General features: G+C 39.7%; 1 protein-coding gene across 1 annotated transcript; it reads left to right on the forward strand.

The window, feature by feature from the left end:
- The first annotated feature begins 521 nt into the window (after positions 1-521).
- Positions 522-3,262, forward strand: LOC136175932 (olfactory receptor 5P4-like). The gene is made up of 2 exons (XM_065946118.1): positions 522-1,433; positions 3,074-3,262. The coding sequence occupies exons 1-2, from the start codon at positions 522-524 to the stop codon at positions 3,260-3,262; spliced, it is 1,101 nt and encodes a 366-aa protein (XP_065802190.1).
- The last annotated feature ends 7,009 nt before the right edge of the window (positions 3,263-10,271 follow it).

Genomic DNA, 10,271 nt, shown 5'->3' on the forward strand with positions numbered 1-10,271 from the left:
TGCTATCAAATATTTTTTTTTATTCCAGGAAAAAGATCAAGGAAGAAAGAGATGTCAAAGTTAACATCACATTTTTTGGCCTGATCAGTTGGATAAATGGAGATAGCATTTACTAAGACAGAGATTACTGACTAGAGGCATATATGGGATGGGGCTGGAATATCAAGAGTTGTTCTTTCTATGATCATTCATGTTATTTACAGTTCATGTTATTGCAATCAATATTGCTATAAACATTGCTTTGCATATCTCCCTTGCACACAGGTAAGACTTATTCCTTGGTATACACATAGGAATAAAATAGCTGACTCCTAAGTTAACAGGCTTCAATTTTAATATTTTCATGGAAACTGAAAAGAAAGCTTATGTACTCAAAGTATTCTGTAAATAAGGCAAATTTACCATTTGAAATATAAGATTATATTTAGGTTATGCTTAGGTATGTATATAAAATGTGGGGTCATTCCAGTCAATTTAATCTCCTCTGGTTCTGATTTCAATAGGAACCGTTAAATGAATAGATGGATGCTGCAAATCGTACAACAGTGACAGAGTTCATTATTTTGGGATTAACGGATAACGTGACACTATGTGCCATCTTCTATGTGATTTTTCTAGGAGTTTACGTAGTTACCATAGTGGGAAACATCAGCATAATCATCTTAATCCGAAGTAGCCCACAGCTTCACACGCCTATGTACCTTTTCCTTAGCCATTTGGCCTTTGTGGACATTGGGTATTCCACGTCAGTTACACCAATCATGCTGATGAGTTTCTTAAAAGAGAGAACTGCCATCCCAATCGCTGGTTGTATAGTCCAGCTTGCCTCTGATGTTGCCTTTGGGACCACAGAGTGCTTCTTGTTGGCCACCATGGCCTATGATCGGTATGTGGCCATTTGTTCTCCCCTGCTCTACTCCACCCAGATGTCCCCAGTGGTATGCTTCCTCCTGCTGGGGGCCTCCTACTTGGGTGGTTGCATGAATGCTTCATCATTTACCGGCTGTTTGATGAATCTCTCCTTCTGTGGACCAAATAAAATCAATCATTTTTTCTGTGACCTCTTCCCACTCTTGAAGCTTTCTTGTGGCCATGTTTATATTGCTGAGATATCCCCAGCCATCTCCTCAGCATCAGTCCTCATAAGCACACTGTTTACCATAATTGTGTCCTACAGCTACATCCTCCACTCAATCCTGAAGATGCGCTCCACTGAGGGGAGGAAGAAGGCCTTTTCGACCTGCACCTCCCACCTCACTGCAGTCGCTTTGTTTTATGGGACAGTTTCATTTGTTTATGTGATGCCCAAGTCGAGCTACTCAGCTGATCAGGTCAAAGTGGCATCTGTAATCTACACAGTGGTGGTCCCCATGTTGAACCCACTCATCTACAGTCTGAGGAACAAGGAGGTGAAAGAGGCTATGAGAAAACTAGTAGCTAGAATACACTGTTTTTTTCTGAATTAAATCAGATATAAATCTATAGATAACAAACTATTCATTTGGGGGATTTTTTGCTGGATATTTTGATTGATATTTCTCATGACTGAGTGACTAACATACATACACATACATACATCACTAACTTCATTGCTTTTATAGTGATAAGCTTCTGTAAATATAAAAGACCAATGTTTCCATGTATAAAGTTAAGTGTATCACTAAAATGGGTATCTGCTTGGTTAAAACTAAATATGGATTCTTCAAGTTGAGAGCACCTTTGAAAAATAATTTCTATTTAAAATCCCACTTGCCAATTACAGAATCCTATTTAAATGGAGAGAGGCCTCAACAATCAAATTTAATTGTATACCATCTTGTAAAATAACATTCAGGAAAGAAACTTCTCATCAACAGCATGTAATAGGCAATAATGTTGACAAGTGAGCAGTTCAGGGTACACCCTTAAAGGTACTGCTCTGCCTTGGTAAAGGAATAATGCAACTTTTGGAAACATTGATGTTAGTGTCTCAGAAAAGCTTTTGTTTATTTTTACTTTACTTGAGCCAGAGCAAAGATCATGAATCCTCTGTTTGACAATTAAGAAATCTAACCCAGATAGCACAGAAGAAACTCTGTATAAATTTCAGCTGACTCCTCTCACAGCTAGTCTTAGCAGATGGCTACTAGAGTAAGATTTTGGGCACTGACATATCTATGGAGTGGGAGACTGGGTTGTTGGGACTTTCTTTTAACAACAGTTGATAGATCAGTTCAGTTCAGTTCAGTTCAGTTCAGTCGCTCAGTCGTGTCTGACTCTTTGTAACCCCATGAATCGCAGCATTCCAGGCCTGCCTGTCCATCACAAACTCCTGGAGTTTACTCAAACTCATGCCCATCCAGTCGGTGATGCCATCCAGCCATCTCATCCTTTGTCATCCCCTTCTCCTCCTGCCCCCAATCCCTCCCTGCATCAGGGTCTTTTCCAATGAGTCAACTCTTCTCATGAGGTGGCCTAGGAGATATGAAATCATGGTTTAGGCAAAGAATATCTGCCACCTATTTTGTACTATTACTTAAGGAGTTGTTCATTGTCACTACTTCCATTGCCTTTTTCAAAAGTGCTTATGATCTAGTTTGGTTATGGCAGCTGCTTCTGAACCAATTCCCTTCCTCCTATACTCCTTTCATGATGACTTATGATTAATACTTTAGCTAATATATTTTATTTATAGCATATTAATAATTTCATACAAATTCTGTGTGACAGTATCCCTATCTCCAAATACAACCTTCCTTGGAGGATCAATGAACTTCTTCCCTGGCCTATTCTCCAAGACTCAAGACTCTCAAACTCAGTGTTCCCTCACTGACTTCTTCCCAAAACTGTTTCTTCTCCTCTGTTCCTTCCTCAATAAATGACAAATCTTTCTGAAGTTTAGTACTCCAACAAATTTGGGGTGATCCTCACTGCATACCCATCAAATGGTCAGCTCCCCCTCCATTTCTTTCCTTCTACGCATCACACATTGACCTCTTCCTATCTAAGTCTCTTTGGGTAGACCCTTAAACACTCCCTGATAGATTATGATAAATCCATGCAGAGATTGCTTCCTTCATTTTTCCACTCTAAGGGAATTCAAACCCTGCAGTCATCCAGATGTAGGAAGTGTGGTGTGGCACTGCTCCAGTCTTTATTGGAGAGGATATACATTGATTCTCATCTTCTTCTCCTAAATTCTAAATCAGCTAAGGAAATGACAAAAATAGAAGATATATGGGAGAGCAAAATAGTACCTATATGGATGAAAGAGTTATACTAGGGAATGGGGTACATATGTGTGAACAGATATATTTTTGGGTCCTGATTCCCAGAATTTGACCCTCTTTCCTTCTCTGTCACTGGCAGTAATGGAAACAGATCTCCCCAATGAGTTTAGGCCTTTACCCATCACCTTATGGTGTGATCAAGAGCAGCCAAGAACACTGAAGCCAGGCTCCGTCGCAAGCGAAAGGGTGAAGATGGAGGGCTAAGATGGTTATGAGTTGAATTGTGTCCCTCCAAAATTCATATGTTGAATTCTAGCCACAAGTACCTCAGAATATAATCTTGACTGGGAACAGGGTTCTTTCAGATATAATTAAGATGAAGTCATATTGGAGCAGGCTGGGCTTCTAATCCAATATGATTGGTATCCTTCTTTTTAAAAGAACAATTTGGACACAGACAACAGACAGAACATCACGTCGAGATAAAGGCAGAAATATGTGTATGCTTCTACAAGTTAAGAAACTTCAGAGATTGCCAGCAAACCACCAGAAGCTAAGCATGAAGCAAAGAGCAGATCCCCCAGCACTTGGAAGAAATAAACTCTGCTGACATAGTCATCTTGGACTTCTAGCTTCCAGAATTGTGAAACAATATGTTTCTGTTGCTTAGTCAGTTCAGCTGCTCAGTAGTGTCCGATTCTTTGTGACCCTATGGACTGCAACGCCAGGTCTCCTTGTCCATCACCAACTCCTGGAGCTAGCTCAAGCTCATGTCCATCGAGTTGGTATTGCCATCCAGCCATCTCATCCTCTGTTGTCCCTTTCTCCTGCCTTCAATCTTTCCCAACATCCTTGTCTTTTCCAATGAGTCTTAATTTTGTGCAGAATTAAATCTTAATTCTGTTGCTTAAGATAGCTCATTTATGGTATTTTGGTACCACTGCCCTCACAAATGAATACAATCGCACATCTAGTTTTCTCTTCAAAATTTACCATCAGCTAACTTATTCCTAGAGGAAGTAGCAGCAAAGGCATAGATGTCAGGAGTGTTATGCTAGTGATGCCTCTCCAAAAGTGGGGGAAATTATATCAGGAATGGTAAAGTGTCTTTCCTAAACTGTGTGCACAAAACTAAGAATCAAGGACACCCCTGTGGGAACAATAAAAAAAATCCTCTGCCTGATTTTTTGGGGGTAGATTCCTACTTATTATGGGTTGTAGATTGTTACATATTAATAAAAGGCAGGATTTGGACTTGGGCAAATTGTAAAAGACTCTGAATTGTTCTGATATTTAAAGATATTTAGTCTATATAAATTTCAGGAAGATGTTCATCTGAAGTGGGTTAGAACTTACAAAATTACTGACATTTCTGAGATTCCATAAAACTGTTATCTATAGTGGAGTGTTGGAGAAGACTGGAAGCAAAGGGGCAAGAGATAATTCCTTAGGGGTGAGGAAATCATTGTATACTGTGACTGGGTTGGTGGTTACAAAAGTGTATACATTTGCCAAAAGTTATCAACCTGTATACCTAAATTGTGCATATGTAAATTACGCTTCAACAAAGTTGCTATTTTAGGTTCTACAAGAGGGTATTCTTTCTTTTTTCTGTTTTAATCTGAGGCCATAGAAGTAGTAAGACAGTATCATCATCTACCTACAAAGATATTCCCTCACCTAGGGTACCTCCTCTAGGTTCCTATATATTTATTCTTTCTGGTGTTCTTCACTCCTTTCTTTAAACCTTATATTGGTTTTACTACTGCTTTTAAAAACCCATTTTTTTCTCTTTCAAGACAAGTTTACTGGTGATGAATTTTAGTAGATTTTTTAAATCATAAAATGATCTTTATGATACCCTCATTTTTGAGAGAGATTTCTATTTGAGTTAGAATTCTAGGTCAGTTCAATTCAGTTGCTCAGTCGTGTCCAACTCTTTGTGACCCCATGGACTGCAACTCGCCATGCTTCCCTGTCCATCACCAACTTCCAGAGTTTACTCAAACTCATGTCCATCAAGTTGGTGATGCCATCCAACCGTCTTTTCCCACCTTCAATCTTTCCCAGCATCAGGGTCTTTTCTAATGAGTCAGTTCTTTGCATCAGGTGACCAAAGTATTGGAGCTTCAGCTTCAGCATCAGTCCTTCCAATGAATATTCAGGACTGATTTCCTTTAGGATGGACTGGTTGGATCTCCTTGCAGTCCAAGAGACTCTCAAGAGTCTTCTCCAACACCACAGTTCAAAAGCATCAGCTCTTCAGTGCACAGTTTTCTTTATAGTCCAACTCTCACATCCATACATGACCATTGGAAAAACCATAGCTTTGACTAGATGGACCTTTGTTGGCAAAGTAATGTCTCTGCTTTTTAATATACTGTCTATGTTCGTCATAACTTTTCTTCCAAGGAGCAGGCGTATTTCAATTTTGTGGCTGCAGTCACCATCTGCAGTGATTTTGGAGCCCCTAAAAATAAACTATCTCACTGTTTCCACTGTTTCCCCATCTATTTGCCATGAAATGATGGGACCAGATGCTATGACCTTAGTTTTCTGTGTTGAGATATAAGCCAACTTTTTCACTCTGATCTTTCACTTTCATCAAGATGCTCTTTAGTTCTTCACTTTCTGCCATAAGTGTGATGTCATCTGCGTAACTGAGGTTATTGATATTTCTCCCGGCAATCTTGATTCCAGCTTGTGCTTCATCTAGTCCAGTGTTTCTCATGATGTACTCTGCATATAAGTTAAACAAGCAGGGTGATGATATACAGCCTTGGCATACTTCTTTCCCGATTTGGAACCAGTCTGTTGGTCAATGTCCAGTTCTAATTGTTGCTTCCTGACCTGCACACAGATTTCTCAGGAGCCATTTCTCAAGGTGGTATGGTATTCCCATCTCTTGAAGAATTTTCCAGAGTTTGTTGTGATCCACACAGTCAAAGGCTTTGGCATAGTCAATAAGGCAGAAATAGATGTTTTTCTGGAACTCTTGCTTTTTTGATGATCCAACAGATGGCAATTTGATCTCTGGTTCCTCTGCCTTTTCTAAAACCAGCTTGAACATCTGGAAGTTCATGGTTCATGTACTGTTGAAGCCTGTCTTAGAGAATTTTGAGCATTACTTTACTAGTGTGTGAGCTGAGTGCAATTGTGCGGTAGTTTGAACATTCTTTGGCATTTCCTTTCTTAGGGGTTGGAATGAAAACTGATCTTTTCTGGTCCCTTGGCCACTGCAGAGTTCTCCAAATTTGCTGGCATATTGAGTGCAGCACTTTCACAGCATCATCTTTTATGATTTGAAATAGCTGAACTGGAATTCCATCACCTCCACTAGCTTTGTTTGTAGTGATGCTTCCTAAGGCCCACTTGACTTTGTATTTCAGGATGTCTGGCTCTAGGTGAGTGATCACACCATCATGATTATCTGGGTCATGAAGATCTTTTTTGTACAGTTCTTCTGTGTATTCTTGTCACTTCTTCTTAATATCTTCTGCTTCTGTTTTGTCCATACCATTTCTGTCCTTTATTGAGCCCATCTTTGCATGAAATATTCCCTTGGTATCTCTAATTTTCTTGAAGAGATCTCTAGTCTTTCCCATTCTATTGTTTTCCTCTATTTCTTTGCACTGATTACCGAGGAAGGCTTTACTATCTCTCCTTGTTATTCTTTGGAACTCTGCATTCAAATAGGTGATTCAAATGGGTGTATCTTTTCTTTTCTCCTTTGCATTTTAGTTTTCTTCTTTTCACAGCTATTTGTAAGGCCTCCTCAGACAGCCATTTTGCTTTTTTGCATTTCTTTTTCTTGAGGATGGTCTTGATCCCTGTCTCCTGTACAATGTCATGAACCTCCATTCATAGTTCATCAGACTATCAGATCTAGCCCCTTAAATCTATGTCTCATTTCTACTGTATAACTGTAAGGGATTTGATGTAGGTCATACTGAATGGTCTACTGGTTTTCCCAACTTTCTTCAATTTAAGTCTGAATTTGGCAATAAGGAGTTCATGATCTGAGCCACAGTCAGCTCCCCGTCTTGTTTTTGCTGACTGTATACAGCTTCCCCAACTTTGGCTGCAAAGAATGTAATCAATCTGATTTTGGTATTGACCATCTGGTAATGTCTATGTGTGGAGTCATATCCTGTGATGTTGGAAGTGGGTGTTTGCTATGACCCATCTGTTCTCTTGGCAAAACCCTATTAGCCTTTGCCCTACTTCATTCCGTACTCCAAGGCCAAATTTGCCTGTTACTCCAGGTGTTTCTTGACTTCCTACTTTTGCATTCCAGTCCCCTATAATGACAAGGACATCTTTTTGGGGTGTTAGTTCTAGAAGGTATTATAGGTCTTCATAGAACCATTCAACTTCAGCTTCTTCAGCATTACTGGATGGGGCATAGACTTGGATTACCATGATGTTGAATTGTTTGTCTTGGAAGTGAACAGAGATCATTCTGTCATTTTTGAGATTGCATCCAAGTACTGCATTTCGGACTCTTTTGTTGAGTATGATGGCTACTCCATTTCTTCTAAGGAACTGCAGTTCTTCTCAGAAGAACTCCATTTCTACTTAACACCATACACAAAGATAAACACTAAATGGATTAAAGATCTAAATTTAAGACCAGAAATTATAAAACTCTTAAAGAAAAACATAGGCAGAACAGTCTATGACATAAATCACAGAAGATCCTCTATGACTTATCTACAAAGACAGTACTGATAAGATGGTACTGATGAACCTACTGGCAGGGCAATAATGGAGACACAGACATAAATAACAGATTTATGGGCATGGTGGAGGAGGGAGGAAGGAGAGGGTGGCATGTATGGTGAGAGTAACATGTAAATGTATACATTGCCATATGTAAAAATAGATAGCCAATGGGAGTTTGCTATATATGTCTCAGAGAGCTCAAACTGAGGCTCTGTAACAACCTAGAGGGTTAGGATGGGGAGGGAGATGGGGGGTAGGTTCAAAAGGGAGAGAACATAGGTATACCTATGGCTGATTCATGCTGAGGTTTTGCAGAAACCAACACAATATTGTAAAGCAATTATCCTTCAATTAAAAATAGATAAGTTTTTTTATTTTTTTTCCTAACCAGCCCTTTATTTTTTATTTTTTTCTTTTATTTTTCTTTTCTTTTTATTTTTTTAATTTATTTTTATTAGCTGGAGGCTAATTACTCCACAATATTGTAGTGGTCCTTGCTACAAACTCACATGAATCAGCCATGGACCCACATGTGTTCCCCATCCTGATCCTCCCTCCCACCTCCCTCCCCATCTGATCTCTCTGGGTCTTCCCAGTGCACCAGCCCTGAGCACTTGTCTCATGCATCCAACCTGGTCTGGTGATCTGTTTCACACTTGATAGTATACTTGTTTCAATGCTATTTTCTCAGAACATCCCACTCTCGTCTTCTCCCACAGAGTCCAGAAGTCTGTTCTGTACATCTTTGTCTCTTTTTCTGTTTTGCATATAGGGTTATCATTATCATCTTTTAAAATTCCATATATATGCATTAGTATACTGTATTGGTGTTTTTCTTTCTGGCTTACTTCACTCTATATAATGGGCTCCAGTTTCATCCATCTCATTAGAACTGATTCAAATGAATTCTTTTTAATGGCTGAGTAATATTCCATTGTGTATATGTACCATAGGTTCCTTATCCATTTGTCTGCTGATGGGCATCTAGGTTGCTTCCTTGTCCTGGCAATTATAAATAGTGCCACGATGAACATTGGGGTGCACGTGTCTCTTTCAGATCTGGTTTCCTCAGTGTGTATGCCCAGGAGTGGGATTGCTGGGTCATATGGCAGTTAGATACATTTTTTTAAAAAGAAAAAAAAAAAACACTTTAGAGGTTCTAGATGAGCTAATCTTCTTCCATAATATAATCAATTTTATTTTAGCAGGAAAATAAAGCACTAGCTTGATCCCTTTCAAGAAATGAGGAAATAATGCCCAAATGGGTCATTCAAATAAATAAAGGACTGATGTCTCCATGTACAGTATAATTCCTAAAGGTGCATCCTAATAGAAACTGGTGGTGTTTCCAATTTAGGCTGGGTAATGTGCTTTGCTGGGGATGATCTAACTCTGGTTTGACCTTGTTCCTAGGATGTAGCAATTACTCCTAAGGTGTAGTATTTCAGGACTTTCAAAATTATACGGTGCTATGGGGAACAACAGACTGGTTCCCAATAGGAAAAGGAGTACATCAAGGCTGTATATTGTCACCCTGCTTATTTAACATATATGCAGAGTACATCATGAGAAACACTTGACTGGAAGAAGCACAAGCTGGAATCAAGATTGCCAAGAGTATTATCAATAACCTCAGATATGCAGATGACACCACCCTTATGGCAGAAAGTGAAGAGGAACTAAAAAGCCTCTTGATGAAATTGAAAGAGGAGGGTGAAAAAGTTGGCTTAAAGCTTAACACTCAGAAAACTAAGATCATGGCATCTGGTCCCATCACTTCATGGGAAATAGATGGGGAGACAGGGGAAACAGTGACAGACTTTAATTCTTTGGGCTCCAAAATCGCTGCAGATGGTGATTGCGGCCATGAAATTAAAAGACGCTTACTCCTTGGAAGGAAAGTTATGACCCACCTAGATAGCATATTAAAAAGCAGAGACATTACTTTGCCAACAAAGGTCCGTCTGGTCAAGGTTATGGTTTTTCCAGTGGTCATGTATGGATGTGAGAGTTAGACTGTAAAGAAAGCTGAGCGCCGAAAAATTGATGCTTTTAAACTGTGGTGTTGGAGAAGACCCTTGAGAGTCCCTTGGACTGCAAGGAGATCCAACAAGTCCATCCTGAAGGAGATAAGTCCTGGGTGTTCATTGGAAGGACTGATGCTGAAGCTGAAACTCCAAACACTTTGGCCACCTCATGTGAAGAGCTGACTCATTGGAAAAGACCTTGATGCGGGTAGGGATTGGGGGCAGGAGGAGAAGGGGACGACAGAGGATGAGATGGTTGGATGGCATCACTGACTCAATGGACATGGGTTTGAGTCAACTCTGGGAGTTG

This window comes from Muntiacus reevesi, chromosome 9, assembly GCF_963930625.1.
Source record: "Muntiacus reevesi chromosome 9, mMunRee1.1, whole genome shotgun sequence".
In the NCBI taxonomy this organism is placed as follows: Eukaryota; Metazoa; Chordata; class Mammalia; order Artiodactyla; family Cervidae; genus Muntiacus; species Muntiacus reevesi.